The 21,120-nt window shown below is 39.1% G+C and overlaps 1 protein-coding gene across 13 annotated transcripts in view; it reads right to left on the bottom strand.

The window, feature by feature from the left end:
• Positions 1-21,120, bottom strand: part of Dgki (diacylglycerol kinase iota) — a 340,467-nt gene that overhangs the window by 198,403 nt on the left and 120,944 nt on the right. For 4 of the 13 annotated variants that reach the window (XM_048786882.1, XM_048786880.1, XM_048786884.1 and 1 more), the window contains 5 exons: positions 20,930-21,001; positions 17,885-18,001; positions 7,354-7,476; positions 7,014-7,088; positions 6,355-6,453 (listed from right to left, as the gene is read on the bottom strand). In XM_048786882.1, coding sequence (XP_048642839.1) covers positions 6,355-6,453; positions 7,014-7,088; positions 7,354-7,476; positions 17,885-18,001; positions 20,930-21,001 — 486 coding nt within the window. The remainder of the gene's footprint in view (positions 1-6,354; positions 6,454-7,013; positions 7,089-7,353; positions 7,477-17,884; positions 18,002-20,929; positions 21,002-21,120) is intronic. The other 9 variants (XM_048786886.1, XM_048786891.1, XM_048786890.1 and 6 more) reach the window with 6 other exon arrangements.

Here is a 21,120-nt window from a genome sequence, read left to right as displayed (position 1 = left end):
ATGACATGTATCAAGATGATCAGGGGTTTGGGGTTGTGCTTCAGTGGTAGAGCTTTCAACTAACATGTGCAAGGCACAGGGTTTGATCCTCAGCACCACATAAAAATAAAATAAAGGTATTGTGTCTGACTACAACTTAAAAATATATATATTTAAAAACAAGATGATCAGGAAGAAAGGCAAAAGGCAGTTTGGAAATAATCTCTTACAGAGAACTGTGCAAAAAGAAATAAATGATCTTTTCATTACTCAATACCACAAGAGCTTTAAAATTAAGTGGGATGCCTCACTTTATGAACCTCAGAGCAAATAATATTTGATCAGTTAAGCAGAGTTGGTCGGTTGTAATTCTGTTCTGTTAGTGAATATCATGCTTGCTCTTTCCTAAAATATTCCTAAATTTGTATCATATCTACTGTATTTAAGAGTCATCCTCCTGTGGTAGAAAAAGCATGACATTTGAGTCAGAACTAACTTGGATGTTCTAACTACGTGATCATGAACACTTACAATCTTGCAGAAATGCCGTGTATAAACCAGAAGGGACGTCTACCTTCCAGGGTGATTATGTGAATTAAGTGAAACGGGAGCAGTTATGTATCAAGCATGGTATGTGGCACAAAATAGACCTTGATAAATGTGAGTGCCTTTCTTTCTTGCTCTTTGTTAATCTATGCATTAAATTGCACTTGATGGTGTGAGGGTTAAAGCGTAGTTTGTAATTATCACATTGTTATGCCAGTTGCTACAGAGGCCAATGCAGGTCTTTTGTTCCAAGTATCATCCAAACCTGCAATTTAAAAGTTCTGCTTTATCATGTGCCTGCTATAATTTTAGGAATAATATTCTACTCATAATTATTACCAGCAGTCCTTCAGTTTCACCACAGGACATATTTTGCTCCCTGTCAAATACAAACAGATTTAGAGACATAATGCTAACAAAATTGGATCATTTTCTTTCTCCCCATGCTGGGCCTTGCTCCCAAGTGTGTTTGGGATTATTTCAATAATCTTTTATGTTTAATAAGTAACATAAGAGTCATTTTAATGACCAACCAATTTATAGAACATTTCCAACCAACTTGCTAGAAAATTAATTTTTCAGTTTTGGATTCCCTGAGCAGTGTGAATTGTTGGTGTTAATTACTCCTTCCTACCTTTGCTGTGCTAGAGTGCACATCTCAATCTCAGCTTCACCTACTATGCATATGATACAAGGTGATTAACACCTTTCAGAAATGTAAAAATAAAAACATGGAGAGATTATTTTTCCTTAACCTAAAATTTCTCTAAAAGATGTGAACAGCAGCACTGTTTTGGTTTTGCTAATTTTCAATTTGTGTTAGTGGGAACCTAATTATCTCAAATTATTCTTTCCAGGGAAGGGTATTAATGAAGGCTGGTGAGTTGCTCACTGCATGTCCTGGGGAGGTGCCATTTGTGAAGCCATCTATTGGGATGATGCTGCTTCCTGGGAATTGAGCAGGAATGACCAAGCATGGCTACCCTATCAGAGCTGACATTCAGCATGATATAATTACTTTTTTAAGAATAGAAGTTCAGTGGGTTAGACAAAGGGGAATGAAGAGAAGAAAGGGAGGATGGAAAAAGGAAAGACAGTGAAATGTGACATAACTTTCCTATGTACATATATGAATACACCACAGTGAATCTCACCATTGTGTACATCCAAAAGACTGGGATCCTAATTAGAATAAGATATATACCAAGCTTGTATAAATATATCAAAATAGATTCTACTGTCATGTATAACTAAAAAGAAAAAAATAATTAAAAAAAAGTAATCTTCTTTCCAAGACACGATATTCATTAGGAAAAATAAATGTTTGAATAAAAGCAATTGAAAAAAAATCAATCCTAGCAGGTGGGGGAAAAAGGTCTAATTCACACATTTAAGTGAGTTCCATTAACTCTGCTGCCACCTCTAGGATAAGCTACTTTAGGGCTTTAATAGAGGTAATTTATTAAATAGAATTGAATGGCCTGACAAATACTAATTCACTGGGGAAAGAGTAATTTGTTTCTTTCTCAATGCAGGATTAAATCTACCCAGTCATTTATACAACTGTCAGTCACTAGCATGTCCCAAGCACTCCTGTAGTTACCACAGGCTCTGTGACAAACAAAAGAGTTGCTACTTTTCTGCAAGAGTTTGGTTTTCTCTAAATGAAAAAAAAAAAGTAATTTACACATGAATTCCAATACACATCGCAGAGATAATACCCCACTGACCACAGAACTTTTTGAGATACTATGTGACTGGGTATTCCTGAGGGGTTAAAAAAAAATTACCCTTTCCAGCTCTCAGGAAAATGCATCTTCCCCTCAAATAAGTGGATTGTTACAGAAGGAAATGAACAAGGTTCATTCATTCCCCTGCTTTGTGCCCAGCAGTTTTAGGTGGGTGAATGAACCAGAGATCATCTTGCTCTCAGAAGGAAGTTCTATGCATTGTTCATAGAGGAAAATGTGGCAATAATGACTTGGGGCTACGGAGAAGCAATTAAATACAGGTCAGCTCAAACAGCACACAGATTCATCAAAGCACTGCCAACAATTCTGCCATATGATCAAGTCTTGGTTCTTATGGACATTATCTAGATCATGCAAGAGACAACTGCTCAGACAGTGTGAGCTAAAAAGTGTGAACTTCACTTTGTGGAAAACGAAGAATCACTGAAATGCTTTAATCAGAAATAGACCAACATTTTAATGCAGCACCAGTCTGGCTAAGACATGCAGGTTCTAGGCCTAGCAAAGAAGCCCCATGGATTGGTTAGTGTCCTACCACCCCCAGGTTCCCACCAATATTACAATTTAGAAGAGGAGCTTTATACATATTTGTGGTTTGAGTGTTTTGATCCCATCTGTTGATGCTGGTTTACCAAGAAGATCTTGAGGCTGTATTTTAACACATGCCCTCATCTACTCTCTGCTCCTCTGTCCTCTTCCCAGGCAATGCTAACCCTTAGGGAGCCTACACTTTTATTTATCTCCAGGTTGAAACATCTCCATCACTGCAAAAACCAACTTCCTCATTGAAATTGTTTGTCCAATTATTTAGAAACAGATTGAAGACTGAAATTCCTCCTCTGAAGTATTTCCTCTTCATCTGCCTCTTCTCCCCACCTTAGTGTGACTGGCCCCTGACTTGGGAAGGAGGACTTGTCTAAGGGATCCTGTGGGCAGATGGTGGTATGGGCTCAGCAGCAACAGCCTGTCCACCGGCTGAACATCCCTTCCTCAAATGCTCCTGCCTGTCAGGACCTGGAGCCCTGACCCAGGGATGCAAGGTCTACCATCCCTCTGCCCTGGAACTGCACATAGGTCAGGGTAAAGAGCAGAGTCTCATACCCTCGACTCTCAGAACTGGGTGGCAGAAATCATTCTAGTGTCAGAACATCTGCTTAACCCTAAATTTATAATGCAAATCATCTGGAATGAAGTAAAAAAATAAAAAAACATAGGGGTAGGGGAAAAAGAGAGAAAGAAAAAGCAAGCCAACACAGGGCACATTGAGAGGCAGCAAAAACTCTTCAAGACTCAAATTAGAAAGATGTTAGTGACTCTGGGCCATCAAAGAGAAATCATAGTTTTTGAAATTAAAGTAGAAGTATAAGGGAGGGGCCCTACTTCTCTAGTCCTCTAAAGTTCCCATACAGAGGAGGGGTCCATATTGAGGTAAGCTCTGTCTTCCATCTACTACCTCCTTCCTGCAGGGGGAGTTGTTCAAAGAAAATATTTCCATCTCTGATCTAAGTGCCTGTTTCTTCAAATAATTCAGATCTCAACAATAATTACAGCACTACCAGTGTCCAAGCCTTTGCAAAACAATATAGTCTCCACTTTGGAAATGTTGGAAAAACAGACAATTCTTGTAAAGCTTAAAATTAAAAAAAATATATAAACTAATGCATTTTTTTCAAAGAAGGACGTAGAAGTAACTCCTGTGTTTGTTTATACCATGTTGAAAATTTTCCTGACATACATATAATAGAGTATAAGAAAAAAGCCACAGGTATTTTTCTTGCCAGGAGATGGCGCTATCATCTAGTAGATGAAGTTTCAGAGAGGAAATAAAATCTAAATATTTTATATCCAAAAACCAGATAATGGGATAAGTAAATTATTAGAAGGCAAAAATGAGGATCCAACTGATTTTTTTCCCTCTATTATTGGTAACACAGTAAGCCCTTGCCAATCAGAGTGGCTTTCTGGGCAGCAGGGGTTAGCAGCACCTGGCAGCTGGTTAGAAATGAGAGTCTACCCAGGAGATTCAGAGCCATCCCTGACTTACTGAGGCAGCATCTGCAACAGTAGCAGGATCTCCAAGCAAACTGCATATTAAATGTAATCACGCTGCTCTGTTCAAAAGCCAAAAGCTTTCACAAACCTAAAATTCTTTAAAAACAGCAAAAACCTAGTTGCCTTTGCACAAATCCAAAATCCTCATCCAAGTTTTCCATAGGTTCATTCTAATCTTTATCTAATCCCATTTCCAATAACTTAATATGCACACTCCACTCACCACATTGTCCTTGAAGTGAATAATTTCCATCATGACATCTGATCTTCTATTCATATTGTTTATTATACAATTATTAGTCTGCCACGTACTGTGTGCTAGAAATAGATTACCTATCACCCTGAAGTCATATCTTGCCTTTAAAATTTCACAGCACTTTCAGTCAGAGCCATTCAATTCAGAATAAACAGTGAAAGTTATTTGAATTATTTTGTTTTTCTATTTTGTGTCATTAAAAAACACAAATCCTTAAAAAATCACTTAACCCTATCTTCTTGCTTTCAATTTTTTTGTTTTGTTTTCTGTTTAATGAAACAGGGAATGACACTAGTCTCTGAAGACCCTGTCATCAACAATTTACACAAATACTAGAATAGGAACAAGCTGTTTCTTAACTTGTCAGATCTATGAAGACAGGCACAACTCACAAGCTTCTGTGGGCCTAGGAGAAAAGTTTGATTATAATGATTTAGTAAATGTGTTTTTATGTGACCTTTCATGATAAAATGGATTTTATATGAACTGTTATGATAAAATAATTTGATACTAATTAGCATGTGGCACTCAGGTGGCCAAAATCATAAAGCCAACTACATCCACTTTGCTGTATTCCATGGTTCTCAACCATATCCCAACCCTTGGTAGGCTACAGGGAGGTGAGCTCAAGAGCAGTCATGGTTCAGGGCAAACTGAACCTCAAAGGGTAAGAAACCCATTCTTAGTTCCTCCTCTATGGACACTTGAATCCACCATCATTTTAATATTAAGATCATCATTCAGCAACTCAAAATCAAAGGATGTTTCCTTGTTTATAGTACATTTATTTCCCCTGATCTCTACGATGCCAAAACACATTCTTAGCATAGCAAGTTATCAAGAATCTTGAGAAAAGAAGAAAAGAGGGATAGGGATGTTACCTGTAAATCATAAACTCTCCTAAGAGAAGCCTTAACATAGTTAATGTGTCTTTAGTAACAATGACGTCCTTTGGACTACGGGGTTAATCCTAACTATAGGACTCCCTTCCTTACATGCAGAGGCAAAAGAGCTTCCAACCTCCAGTTGTTCACTGTGAAACCTCAAAGAATCTTGTCTCCAAATGTAAATTGTTCACATGAAAACACCAGAAATCAAAGTCTATAGAAGCGTAGATAAGAAGCCCCAGAGAGTGGGAAGAGAAATGGATGAACAAAGACCCAGATTTTAGAACAAATTCTATCCTTTAAAGAGCATTGTCACTTTAGGTGTGTCACTAAATATTTGTAAAGCTGTTTCTATATTTTCAAGGTAATCATTACCTACTAAAAGGGTTTGGGCAAGGACAGGATGAAATCCTTGGAAGCCTATATATTCTACAGCTTTGGTGGTGTCTGTTAATAATTGCTCTGACTCATGAGTCATCCATCTCCCTTATCTTGAGGAGAGGGGCAAAAGTAGTTGGGTCTAAGTTACAATGGGAAGAACTAAAGATGGCTTGATAGAGGGATTCCCAAGGAATCCCTTGGGAACTGTGAATCCCTGAAACAGTAACCAAGAGAAATTTGGGAATGATCTTTCTTGAAAACATATAAAGAAAATGTCAGTAGTTTGGAGGACCTCTGCCTCGGTCCAGTTGGAAGTAGAGGAATAAATCACAGAATCTCCAGGCTTTGCCCAGCCCAATGAAGCCAACAATAACCTTGTCCTGTGAAACTAGCTGTCGGCCAATGCTTGGGGTCCTGGTGGTGCTATTTTAATTAATACTGGGAATTATGTTTTCAAGAAATCATCTAAAGCTCTAAGTCAAACTCATGACAAATGACTCACCTGGTTTCCTCCACTCTTGGGGTTCACAAACACCAGCAAGGGTTTCATGAGAGGAGAAGAGATGGGTTTTATCACAAAAGGACGACCTTTGTTTTCCTGCTGGAAGAAGCAAGCAACACAGTTAGTACAGAAATCTATGCCTTGAAAGCAACTGCAAAGCAAAGAAAGTGGGAGTCCAACGTGGGCACTCCCTCCTACCCCTCCATCCACCAAAAACTCCTTTATCTTCTTTTGCAAGGATGACTCTTCATAGGACCCTCCATACATAAGTTGGAAGTCTCTTAAACTATAATTTGCTTCAGATAATTAAGCCTTGCTTTTGAGTTTACTCTGTGTACTCTAGGAATTCTAGAAATGTGGATTCTTATCATCTTCTTCTTTTTCATCATCATCATCAGAATCTTTGGGACGAGGTTTCCGTGCATATGCTCGAACTCTGAAGTGACAGTTGAGATGTCTGTGTGTGTGTGTGTGCCTGTGTGTGTGTGTGCCTATTTATTTATTTGGAACAGAAAGCATTCTGGTGAGATTAGAATATAAAGAAGGAGAAAGAGAGGTAGGAGCTGTGTCAGAAACCAAGCTTGGGCCAGGGCATCCGCACAGAGCAGGCTATGGAAAGGAAGCTGTATTTCCTTGAAAGCAAACTCTCCAACACTTACTTCAGTTCCTCTTTTACTGGCTTTCCTTTTAAAGCTTGTTCTCTTCTTCTTCCGATTGGAAGCCTTCAGGGAGTTCTGTAGGGAAAGAAAGAGCTGCCTGAGCCCAGAGGCAGGCAGCCCCGGGGCTTCCATGCAGAACCATGTAGAGAGTGATGGCAGCACATGCTGTGGACTGCATGCTTCTCATGCTTTGACACTTCCAAGCCACTGCTCATGGGTAAGCCACAGACAGAAACCAGTCGAGTGCTTCAGAGTGAGCAACTGACTCCCCAGCACACGGAGGGCAGGGAGGGAGAGCCCCAGGGGCTCTCGTGGACTCACATAACAACACATGTTATACCTGCCAACCCTCCCAGTAAAAATGGAAGAATCCCAAATTCTCTGAGGGGCTCCAGTCTCCCGCCCAACCAGGTCCGTCTCCCGCCCAACCAAGTTCAAGTTCATCTCCTGGTATGGAGATCACCTATGTGGAAATGTAAAAAAGGAGGCCATTTTTCATGTTTTTCTTTTCTTTTGTTTCTTTTTTCTTTCCTGTTAACTTTTTTAATGGTCTTTTAATAATAATTATCATAAAATGACTCTTGACCCCAACAGAACTTCATGATCATACCAACTACTGTATTAGCACTGATGTCTAATATTTTAAATGCTGAGTGAGGTAAGAGTCACCTTAAGTTACTTAAAACAGTAGGAGGGCAGTAATTGCCCTCTCTTTCTCTGTCTAAAGGCCATTGGTTTAGAAGGTCTTCCTGCTTCTATAGTAGCCTTTATTTTATTCTCTCATGGAAGTGCCTTGGACTAACTGAAATACAGTGACCTTTGAATTTGCTTTCCTTTCTAGGGATTTTATAGACCACAACTTGATGGTTATTTCAACTGACCATTAACTCTTAATATTTGATTTAGACGCTTAGAGAAGAACCTGTTAGAGAACAGACACAACTTACTGGTTGGAGACAAGGCAAAATCAGATTTAATAAGCAGAGTCAATAATTAATTAGACTGCATCTTCACAAGGATAAGATATTACTGACCATATAATAGATGTCTGACCAAGTGTTGAAGGCCTGAAATGCAGAATTCTTAACTTAGAAGTTCATATAAGTATACATACTTGCCATTGTTTGAGCAGTTAAAAATTTTTAAAACAGCTTGAAGAAATTTAGCTATCTAATTATCTACTTTTTAGAGTATTTTCCCATAGAGCATTCAAAATAAACTTTAGTCTAGATTACATATATTAATGCATCAAAAATTAACAAGATCCAAACTACTTTGCTTTTATTTCACTTTGACTTGAATATACAAAAAAAAAAAAAGTTCATCTATCACCTGTGTTTACCAAGGATGAAAGAAACTTTTAAGAATTACCACTTGTCTCAAGGTTTTCTTTCCCCATCAGTTTAGAATAAAATGAAAAAGACCCTGGAGCTTATGGGTGCGCTAGACCCCAGGTGATTACTCATACTTACTGTTGACTATATCTCCCCTAAAAATAGATCTCCAGGTTTCTAAACCCTGGTTCAATGGGTCTTTTATCATGTCCTTGTCTCTTTTGCATTATGAAAGTATGTGATATATTTCAATAGATTTTGGTTTGTATAAAAGGGTAGAAAAAGGATCTAAAGGCTTTAAAAGTTTAATCAGCCACATGATCCAAGAAAAATGTTGGAAACTACTAGGCCGGCAGAAGAAGTGTCTATTTGGTGTCAATAAATGATGCTCTCAAAGATTCTCAACCATGTTTACATATAAGTCTCACCCAAAAAGCTTTGTAAAAACTATTCATACCTGGACCATATCAAATGTTCTTAATAAATCTGTTTGGGATGAAGCCCAACCAAGGATATTTTTTAAAAGCTCCCCAGGCAATTCTACCATGTAGCCAGGGCTGAGAACTGCTTTTTGAAGCAGAAAAGAGGAACATGAGGAGTATATAGAAGGGTACAGCAGATCAACAGGGGGAAGCTTGAGTCTGATAGACTTGGTAGGGTCCCCAAATTCCTCATTACAACCTTGTGACCTTGGCCAAGTCAATTGAACTTTTTGAAACATCAGTCCCTTAATTTTAATATGAAGAGGTAATAATACCTACCTCAAAGGACAGGTGTGAGTTTAAATGAGAAAAGAAATGTGAAGCAGTTAGCCCAGTATCCACTGCCTCGTCCCCAGCTGTACAGCCCAGCACCCAGCACAAGGTTGGCAGGATGTCTGCACTCCATCTTTGTTGGAACAGGGTGCACACGTTATCATACCTCACAGCACTTACTAACCCTCCGCAGAGTTTGGAAGTGAACCCTAGGAACTTAACGCGTGCCTCCTAACTTAGCACTTCTAGCCATTCACTGTCAAGAGCAGCTGCAGGATGCCACGTGCTTGCAAGGACACGCTGTGGACCTTGATTTTTGACTCTAAGAGATAGGTCTATCAGATCAGGCCAAGATCTTACAACAAGTTTCTTAAACTTGTCTGATCATAAAATCACAGCATTTCAGATGATTTTGAGGATCAAGCACACAAGGGGAACACGGAATTGGAAAAACACATCGAAATAAGGGTAGATATCTGAGATTAGTGCAGGTGAGGAACTCAACTCCCATAGGGAACAGACACACAAAACAGCCTTGGTAACACAGAGGTAGCAAATGCAAGTTCTTCTTAGCCTCACCCGGACGAAGGCATCTGAGGCCTTCCTCACTTCACAGACCAAGAAGAGGGTGAAGCCCAAGCACGGTGTTGTACAGTACCTGCGGGCGTCTGCGTGATTTCTGAGACCTTACAGCCCTACGGTGGTCAGACAGCAACAGTGAGAGTGTGCAGTTTCCCAGCACGCCTCAACGTTCCCGAAGGCTCCCTTCTGTGCACATGGAAATATATACTTCTGTCTGAACATACGACCTCATTTGGAAGGCAGCATAATTCAGTGAGGAACAGAGGAGGCAGACTGAGGAGGTGTTTGGGCCACAAGAAGATAAGTCACCTACCCTCACGAACCTGCAGCCTGGCCTATCCTCCTGTGTCAGACTGTTAGAGAATCTAACACAACAATCTGCTTTTCAAGAAGGTCAAAAGGATACCAAGAAGGTATTGTGCATATTTGTTGAAGATAGAGTTAACAATTCTTTAATTCTTGGCCTGTCATCCAGAACGTCCAGGGCAGCTAACTTAGGGACACAAACGATTCCTTTTGCAAGATTAATACTATCCAAACAGGGTTTTGTTGTTGCTGCTGTTTTGAGGGGTTTTGTGGGTTTGTTTGTTTTTGTTTTTGTTTTGTAATTCTTCTGATCCCAACAGTAGTTGCCCCTGTACATTCTGTGCCTGCTCTTTTGTGAAAGACCTAAAGAAAAATAAAGGCGTTTTGTTTTTTTGGACCCGATATCAGGGTAATCTTACCTTGCCACAGAAGTAATCCTATCAACAAGACCCTTAACATAGTTATGACTCCTTCTTGGGCTGTTAAGAAATACTTTGGTATGAATCACTCAACTGTGAAAGAAACTTTAGGTCTTATTACTCTTAAGGGATTTTTCCAGGTTATGGGGAATAATCACAGGTCTTAAAAAAAAAATAAAGATATGCCAATTCATCATCCCAAAGGAAGTCATCCCCCCAAAATACTGAACCAAACTCTGATAGGCAACAGGAATGAGAAGCAGGGACTGAGTTTCTCATTGCCTGCTCTAGCTAGGTCACGGTGATTCTGAGGATGGGCAAGCAGAAGAATAAAGAAAACCCACATCAAAAGTTAAGGACACAGGAGAGGGAGGAGGGTAAGGAGTGTGGAAGTGCTGGGGACTGAAATGGAGCAAATAATATTCTATAACATGTTTGAATATGTCAAAATGAACCCCACGACTACGTGTAACTATAATGCACTAATGAAGACATTTTTTAAAAAGTTAAGGACATGGTCTCAAAAGCTGCAAATAGTCATATACCTGGTTAAATCACAAGTACTAGTTGACCTTTAGAATTCACCAAAGGAAACTTGGGCAATTTTAAGGGATACTGTTGGTCATTGCATAAAATTAGCTATTACATTTCATAGGCCCCCAGCATTTAAAGAACATTTTCCAATTATAAGGGATTAAAAAAACTAAAAGGACTAATATAAAAAAAAAGCTCATTCAGGGCCATGAAGAAATGAATACAGCATTATTTATAAGTGGAACATTAAAAACAATATAACTACCTATCAATAGGGAGATTAACAAACTGTAATACAACCATTGTATGGGATGTGGACAGCAGTTTAAAATATGACTTGGGTCTCTAGGTCTTCATATAGACCTGTCCCCAAGGGTCATGTTATTACTAGGCTGGAGCAAGTTCTAAAGCATTGAAGAGTAGCATGAGGTCTCATATTAAAAACATGTACCCCAGTGCTCACAATGTCTCTATATCTTTTCCATGGGTATGTTTTTATGCATGTAAATTAGTACTGATAATTCCATATGAATTTTTAAAACATTTCTTTCAGTTGTAGATGGACACAATACCTTTATTTTATTTATTTATTTTTATGTGGTGCTGAGGATCAGCACCAGTGCCTCACACAGGCTAGGCAAACACTCTACCACTGAGCTACAACCTCATCCCCCATATGGATTTTTGATGGGGGAGATGGGGGAGAGAGACCTATAATTTAAAATGTTGGTAAAAGAAGACTGTTTTTTTAATCCAAAAAGTTTACTTTTTTTTACAGGAAAAACATTTATGCATTACTCATTAAGAACTACACAATAAATCAAAAGACACAGTACTATCATTCTTCAAAGAAACCACAGTGCTCCTATTCAGGCCTATACAGTCCCAACGGACTCAATTCAGGAGAGAGGACGAAGCATCATTTTATATTCTTTGCACAAAACCATAGAAACCCTTTGAGATTACTGGGAGGGTTACAAAACAGAAACAATTTTGGAAAAGCCAGTGGTTCAAAAGCAAAATTTTTTTTTTTGAAGGATGTCTTGTCTCATGATGCGAAACTTCTGCAAAAAGCTTTCCCGCCCTCATATTCTACAGGTGAGTCCTGTAAGACATTCATGTGATGTGTGTCTTACTCCTCCTCTACAAGCACTTGCCCTGGTGTTTGAATAGAATCAGCATTGTTTATCTAATCAAAATTTTGTTCTCTAAGATTTTCAGTCCAAAAGAAAAACGCTGATGTCTGTAACTTAAGATATAACTTGGAATCTAAACATATCAACAGATTCAGCCTCAAATCTTCAGATTTTTTTCGATTTGGATTCTTTAAAATCATCTACCTTCCACCATCTTTTCACTTCCAGTAATTAACTTCTTCCTCTCTCTAAGAGATTTAGTGATGAAACCCAGCAAATCATGCAGGCAGCCCACATTCCCCTCACAACCAAGATGCCTCAGGACTCCCAACTCTACAGCTGCTCAGGGAGCCATTATCCTCTCAGCCAGCCATCTCTTTAACAGAGAAGAAAAATATGTGGTCCAATTCCATCTCTTTATGAACCACTTTTCCTGACTATAATACAGTTTCACTTCCTGCGGTTTCAGTTATCTACAGTCAACTATGTTTTGAAAATATTAAATGGAAAATTCCAGAAATAAAAAAAAATCATCTATCTTAAATAACTTTTAGTACAGTAGATTGATACTGTTGTTCTATTTTGTTTTTAGTTATTGCTTCCATCTCTAACTGTACCTAACTTATAAATTAAATTTTGTCATAGGAATATATGCATAGGAAGAAACACTATATATATATATATTGTGATACTATCCATGGCAATTGTGGAACAGTTTGAAATGCATCTCTGAGAGTAGGGGGAGACTCCTATACAATTAACCATTACTCCTCTCAGGAGTCATTTGTCTAAATACAAACATCCAAATACAGCTGGCTTTATTTGATGATCCATCTTAACAATTCTCAGTATGTTCTATCCACTTGTGTTGAACTTCTTTGTCTCTCTTCCCCAAACCATACCACCCACATCCTTTAAGACCAAGCACTGTGGTGTGATTTCCATTTAGCTTACCTTGACCCCAACAACTGAAAGTTCTCACTCCTGCCTAATAATTCTACTGTGTTTCTACATCTCAGGTAAAACTTACCACTCTCAACCTTGGATGTACAACTCCTTCCTGACCATGGCTGAACCAACCTTTCTAGCCTGTTGTGCTCCCCACCCTATGTGAATCTTTCCCAAAAGTACACATTAACCAAAAAAGTCACTCTTCTAAAAATAGCAGGAGGATGCTGTTTCCTTAAGGATATTCATATTGTTGAGTGCCTCTTCCAGAATTCACAAATACTCTGTCCAATGATTTAGATGGATATATCTATGTTACCCCTATGGAGTATGCATTCTTTTTTGTGGAAACAGATCCCATCTGATTCATCTTTAGACCTCATAATACACATAATGGCATCTTTGAATGTGGCTAATTAAATAACTGTTTACTTAATCCAATAAAGAATACACATTTTGTCATTTATTTTTAAACCAGTATGATAAAAGAATGAAAAATACACTGATGTAGATATGTAGAAAAAATGTAGATATAAAATTAATGTTGGAAAAAGATTTTACTCTGCTGTTCTCCATCTACTTTCCAAATTCTCTTTTTAAATACACTTGCCAATGTCTCAAATGAATTATCTGATATTACTGCCTCCGAATCATCAGGAACAACTTGGCACCCATGCTACACACTCTACAAACTACAGTTTTTATTGTTACCCATGATCTAACCACCAACCTAAAAACTTTTCTCAATTCCTGTTATTATTTTTAATATCTATGGAATTCAACATTGATGGCCACCCTATTTTCTTTCCATTTTTAATAATGGAACCATGTTTCCTTAGCTCTCTCCTAGTTTGCAGGATCCTCTTCTTCTACTTCCTATAGGTGGGCAATCCCCTAGTCTTCGTCTATTCTTTTATTCATGAGTATTGAATGAATGGGTATTGACTCTCTTCCATAGCAGAGGCAACAAGCCAGTGAACAAACAATCCCACCACATGGTAAAATACAACAGTTACAGTGCCACAAGGTGCTCTGGGAGCAGAGCAGATGCCTGGCTACATCCCTTACTGTTCATTCTTCACACCCGTCCATTAGAAATTGCCTCCTCTTTTCATCCTTCAATAACTTCTGTCCTGACCTGTGTGTAACTGTCCAATATTTTCGACTGTTGTGGTATGTCTCCACTTTGATACTCTGTACTCCTTAAAGTCAACAAGAAGAAAGATCATGAAAGAGAGCTCTGTTACTTACAATGAGCCATGAGCTGTTCTATGTGCATCTGTTAGCTGATTAATCTTCATTAAAACCCTGTGAATTAGGTACTAGTATCATTTACACTGTGAAGAAGGGAAAATGAAATGGAAGAGTTTAAATAGTTCAATATTGCATAAATCAGTAAATGGTAAGGTTAAGAATTCAAAGAGTCCAAGTTCCAAAGCCACAGTTCTTAAACATTACTGTGCTGTCCCCAGACTCATCCTGAACCAGCTTTTCAACAGAATTTAGCTCATTAATTAACTTACTTGGTGGCTTTGGAGCCCATAGAAAGAGAGATCATCAAAAATTTTAGACACCCAATTTAACAAAGCTGACTATAGTCAGACAGTGAGGCAGTGTGGCCTCTCACTAAGAACTTGATTTCAAGAATCAAAATTGCTGGGTTCAAACACAACTTGAGCTACTTAGTATCCACATTGCTAATTCCAGATATGGACAGGAAATATATCCTAGCATTCCTGAAACGAAAGAAGCTGTCCAAAACTTTACTGGCCATGACAGTAGGCAGGAGCCACCTGGAAGGGTTCCAATTCACAAAGCAGTGTGAATGTAGGAATAATAATGAGGACTATAGTCTGAGGCATATTGAGTGTCTGTGTGCATGTGTGTGAATATACATGCACACACATGCCTGTATATTCACATACATAAGAATGAGGTGAATCCATAATGATGCTCTGCAAAGATGACCACAGTGATTCTTAAAAAGTTACTAGGGCATTAATCACCTTTAAAGGTTACTAGGGCATTAACTTATTACTCTGAAAATTTATTAATAAAGTCAAATACTCAAATATTTTTCTCCTATTTGTTGGTGATAGGGGAAGAAAAATTATAGCTAAGTCGTGAAAAAGAGTAAAAATTGGAAAACCACATTTTGGCAATCACTAATGAAATAATAGATTTTGAAGATGATCTTTAGGGGATAATACAATAGGTAAAAGGCTATAGTAAATGGATTAGGATGATAGTTTCCAAGCCCATTGATCATGACATTAATAATACTGAAACAATTTGATGTTATGTTCCTTTGTTAGAAATACAATATAAATACACAGCACCACCAATGCAGTCCTTCTCCCCAAAAGTTAACCCCAAATATAAATGAGTTCCTATATCTCAATATTAATTTATACAAAATATAAGCAGTAAGGAAAATTGTTTAAAATAAAGTAAGGATACAAGCAGTTAAAATCAAGATATGGGAGATCCCACAGGAAAAAAGACCCAGTTTATTCAACAAATAAACAGCATGAAAAAATATGAGAGGATATTGTTACAAATTTAAAAGACACCTAAGGTATCTGTCCACAAAAGGCAGTGCAGGACTTTGAGTTATGATTTAAAAAACGTAACTGTTGAAAAAAATAGTTGAGACAAGCAAAAAAAAAAGTAATTAAGGAATTACTAATTTTGATGCGTGAGACAAAGGTATGTCATTATTTTTTTAAATGTTATATTTTAAAGAAGCAAAAGGAGACATTAACAGATGAAACTGAAAGAAAAACAGTGGGGTATATTCCACCTCATGAAGGTGGGGCAGAGGGGTGAGGCCAGGAGAAGAATGGAGGTGGCTGGGAGCAGGTACAGGGGTCTCTGATGATGGGCTGTCAAGGTCGAAAGCCTGGGGTGATGCTGTACTGCAAGACATTACCAGAAAATTGGTCAAGGGTGCAAGAAATTGATCTGTATTATTTCTTCCAGTTTCTTATGAATCTCAAAATTAATAATTCAATGAAAGAAAATAATCTGGCAGCGCCAAGAATAGCTGAAACAAGAATGGCAGAAAATCCGATGGCTAGGGAAGAACCCATTACGATTTTCTCTTTCTTCATTGGCTTGAAAATTTCCATAACAAAAAGGTACTTTTAGAGGTGAGAAAAGAATACCATTTCTCTGCAGAGTGGAATCATCATCTGATTTTCCTAACTGTTCTATTTCTAGTTCTTCAAAATCCCATACCACTAAGGCATCCTACACACTCTTGCTAGCTTTTCCTTCTACGAGAATATTTTGACTCTGTCATTCCTTTGCTGATGAAGAAGCCAGTTACTTCAGGATAAAGTCCACATGTCTCCAGATCCCTCTCTGTCAGTCCAGCGCAACCTTCTGCTCACTCCACACACCTTCTCCCTCACTGCGCACTTCAGGGCAACTCATTTCATAGTCCCACAAATGCAATGCTGGACAAGGTGCCCTTGTTCTGGTCAGACTCCTACCTGCTTCTCTTTCTCTTCTCCACTGATCTAAGTCCCACCCATCTTTCAAAAAGCAGATTAAAACCCACCTCCTCATGAAACTCCTCCAACCTTTCCTTAAGGTAACTCTGAGTCTCTTCTGAGCGAGGACTGTATGTTATAGCACAGAGTCTACCAGATCTTCTGACACAACCTAAGTTTTGATTTAACAGAATGAATATATAATGTAAAGCCCTGGAGAGATTACTAAATTATAGAAAGAAATAAAAAAGTAAGTAGAAATGTTAAAGAGATTCAAAAGTAAAAATTGGAACTCGGTACATTTGAATTTCAGACAGCAATACACATGTAGAGTTCACTGTGTCACCTTAGGCCACTCATCAAACACATCTTGGCAGTGGATACTAACAAGTAAAATGAAAGATTATACAGAGTTCCCACTTTTTAACAGACAATACTGTACTTGTTTCTGGAAAAAAGGTTCCCAAATGCTCCCATGGATTCTAACTTAGATCATTTATAAACAATACTCATGAATAGAGGCTAAATTTAAAATGAAACACACAAAGCAAAACCATATCCCTCAGCTGCTAGCTCTTAAACACAACTGAGTTGATGAGAATAAATTGCAGGAGAGACCACAGGAACTGGTCTACCATCTTTTAAATGCAGTAAATTCAATGAGACTTCCTAAACACCTATATGCCCTGGGGGAGGTTGATAAGATCTCTCTCCCTGTTGCATGAAAATTTTTCCATCCTGTAAGTTGGAGCTCACTGTCCAGGATGCAGGGTATGAAGGAAGAAACATGTTCAATCGAAGAATATGACCTAGTCAAGAGACCATCACAGTCTCCAAAATAACGAAGCTGAGGCTCGCTAGGACAGGAAGCACACAGAGAAGAATACAGGACAGGATTAGGAACTAAGAGGATAAATTCCACTTTGCCTTAAGAAAGGGCTGTTGCTCTCTGAGCAGGCCTTGTGTATGCAGGAGGGTCACAACTCAGTCTGCCCTCAACTGACTCCCTGGAAATTCCCAGGCTGGAAGAGAAGAGAGTTGTATGAAAACCAGCTCTACCCATCACTGGACCTCCCTGAAACTCAGGACAACTACCACCAAAGAGACTATCCTGAGCAAATGAATGGGGAGGAAGCACCCTTGCTCTAGAACTTTGATTTGATTAGGCTGATTCCATGAGGGAGCCCAGTGCAGTCAAGTGCTGGGCAACGGGATGAATTTAGTAGCTTAAGCACGGGACCTTGGGGATGACTGAGAAGAGGTCTCAGTAACCCAGAGAATAGTCAGGGGGAGAAAGGCAAGGAGCAGCAATTCATTTTTCTCTGCACTGGGTTTGCAGCACCAGGGTCCTGGCAGTTACCTGAGGTTTCTTCACCTTAATGATCCAGGTGGGCGGGACTATAACGGCAGCATGAGCCCCCAGGGAGCAGGGTTCCTCAATGTGATGCAGCATGAAACAGGTCACCTTATTGTGAAACTGAAGAGAAAAATGGGCTAATAAGCAATTCTAGGCAAAAGGTAATGTCACAGTAAGAAGGAGTAAGTGCGTGCACACACACCATGCATGCACATCCACCCCCCCAACACTCACAGAGGCGCGCGCGCACACACACACACACACACACACACACACTCACACACACACACAAAGGGCACTTCCTTCTCAAAACCACCCAACCAGCCCCAGGAGCTTAGAGACCAGCTTTCTATTCTGCCAGTATAGACTTTACCACAATTATTAAGGAGAAATCAACATGGCAGAACAAGGCCTGCAAAAACTTTCTAACCATTTAATGAAATCTGTTCATAATGATGTTAGAAACGTGGAAGGTTCTAGTAATCCCGGCTGCACACAGTTGTGTTTCTTCCCTAGTGCTCGTCACACACTTGGTTGAGTAAGAATAACGTGGAGAAGGAAATGAAGGCAGCTAAAAGGCAAGGCCTGCCCTCTCTCTGCCTCTCCTTTTTCCATCAGAGACAGCAATCCCCCCAGATTCTCTCTCCAGTTAGAGAAGCCAGGAGAGAGGCAGGATGTCCCCTCTAGAAAGTTATGAGACCCAGAGGTAACAAAGTATAAAGAGAGTGCCTGGGCTGGGGTTGTGGCTCAGTGGTAGAGCTCTTGCCTAGCACGTGTGGGGCACTGGGCTCGATTCTCAGCACCACATACTAATAAATAAATAAAATTTAAAAATTCATCAACAACTAATAAAAATGTTTTTTAAAAAAACATTTTTAAAAAGAGAGTGCCTCTGCTCCATTCCTCAACAGCCTTTTAAAAAAACACAGTGCCCTAATACCCTTGGCAAGCCTGAAGTGCTTTTTGGTTTTGAAAGGAAGAAAGGAAGCAACTGCAGATTAATAATCATAACAGCATCTCAGTGTGAGGGTCTTAACTGGGTACCCCAGCTTGAGGCTGGGACTGATGGCCAGGGGCCATTCACACTTGCAATCATCTTTTGACTAGAATGATAGCAACGTGCAGTAACATTTATCTTCTAACAAACATAAAATCAACATTATGCAATAATTAGGGGGTCTCAGATTTTAATTATAGTGATTTCTTCGAACTTCATGTCACTTTTGACTTGGTTTATATTTATTGTGATCATATAATTTATCATTTTAGCTGGAACAATTTAAAAGTGAAGGGGATCACTGATAATAACTATGTGAGAAAAACAGACATAAATCAGGACTCAGGAAAACTAGCAAATAGAGCCACTGTAATTTTAATAATACTTTTTCATGTTTGCATATCTTTAAGATCTGCTGTGATCCAGTAGCTAATTACTAATTGGTCAATTAAGGATAAAATACTTAATAATTTTCCTTGCCACTAGTTATTTGCATTTTGCAAAAGATTAAATTATCCAGAGGAATGATATTTGAATGCCTTCTTTCAAAAAAAAATGTTTTAATTGTGTGTCTAAAATTTTCATTATCTATCTACAATGGTGTGGGTCTCAGAGACTGACAAAGTGAACTCTTTCAATTTGTATTTGAGTAATCTCCAATCTAGTGACTAACAGGCAAATTCAAGATCACACAGCTTTTAAATGGTGGAACCAGGATCTCAATGAAGGAAACTCAGCTACCAAATCCAGGGTCCATTCTTGTGTACCATAGAGATTCACTTGTTTACCTATACTGTTAAAATACATCATGTTTATAATATGTGTGAAAATTTTTTATTTATAATACTTGAAAAACCACCTTCTACCATGTGAGGAAGGGGGAAATTCAGATTCATGTGGAATCAACCAAAGGTCTGCCTTAATGGTCAAATGAAAGTTCAGTCTCTGTATTAACTCAGTTGGACTACAGATTAGAGAGCACACATGTTCATTGGAAAGTGGGATTGCACTTCCAAATTGACCCTGACAGACCATCTGACCCTATCCTGGTAGCAACATGGTGGTGCAGAGGCAGCCTTCTGAGCCCAGCTGCCCATGATGCATCTCACCAACAGGGTCTCACCAGGTCAGGGAGCTCAATGCACCCACTGCAGCTTGAAAGTAGCCATAGGTGATACATAAATGCAAAAAACAGGGACAGAGAGTCAATAAGTAACTGTGTTTTGATTTGATAAGTAACATGGCTATGTTTTGATAAAATTTCTTATTTATAAAAATAGGTGTTGGCCATATTTAGCCCTGGGGGCTGCAGTTTGCCAAATCCCAAGTAAGAGTAACAGAAACAACAGGCACACTGGCCGACGAGTATGAAAATGTAGCATTGGAGAGAGAAGTGAGGTGCTTTAAAAAAAATAGAGGGGACAAAGGGAGATAGAAAAGGAGAAATAAAAATGGGAAAATGACCATGGGACCCTAATGTATATACATGTGCAAATGTAAGGAAGAGCTACATTTCAATGAGCATACAGATGGCATCATCCCAATCTAGAGAAACCTGAAGAAGGACACAGGAGATTTGCACACTGAGTGCCACAAAAAAAAAAAAAAAGTCACCCATGTCAAAATTGGAGGAACATGCCTGGACATCTGCATTAGAGGGTCTCTCCTGTTGACCACTGCTCTGTTCCCAATGCTGAACCTGCCTACCAGGAGGAGTTCTCAGAATCTAATGGAAAGGAAAGAAATGTGGTCCAGGAGTGAGAAGCCCTCTGTTCCAGCCCCAGGACTGGAACCATGGGAAGACCCCCCAGTCTTTGGTCCTAGGCTTCTCAACATGTACAAAAGAAAGGGGTAAATGAATTTCTGTAGTTTCTCTCAGCTCATCTGTACAGTTGTTCTATAGTTTTGCTGTCTTTCTTCCTTCAAGGATTCTATCTGGAAAAGTAGTATGTTCTGTCAGGCTCCTGTTCCCCTGGCGGACAGGAACTCAGGCACTGACAGTGTATTTTGGTCGCGTGAGCCCACGTTGCTGTATCTCATCCCAAACTTACCGCCTGCTTGCACCAGGAACAGCTGATGGCCACGATCTCTTTACTGTGGAAGGAGAACTTTTGCTGGAAGCCCTGGGATATTAGGACAAAAGACACAGAATTTAAAACCACCTAAAATCACAGCACACATCTGCCCTCCTGAAGTTCAATGAAGTAAATAAGGCCAGAACTGTCACCATTACTATAGTAAC

Source organism: Marmota marmota, unplaced genomic scaffold (genome assembly GCF_001458135.2).
Source record: "Marmota marmota marmota unplaced genomic scaffold, marMar, whole genome shotgun sequence".
In the NCBI taxonomy this organism is placed as follows: Eukaryota; Metazoa; Chordata; class Mammalia; order Rodentia; family Sciuridae; genus Marmota; species Marmota marmota.
Note: the sequence above shows the minus strand (reverse complement) of the source record. Positions and strands in the feature narration are given on the sequence as shown.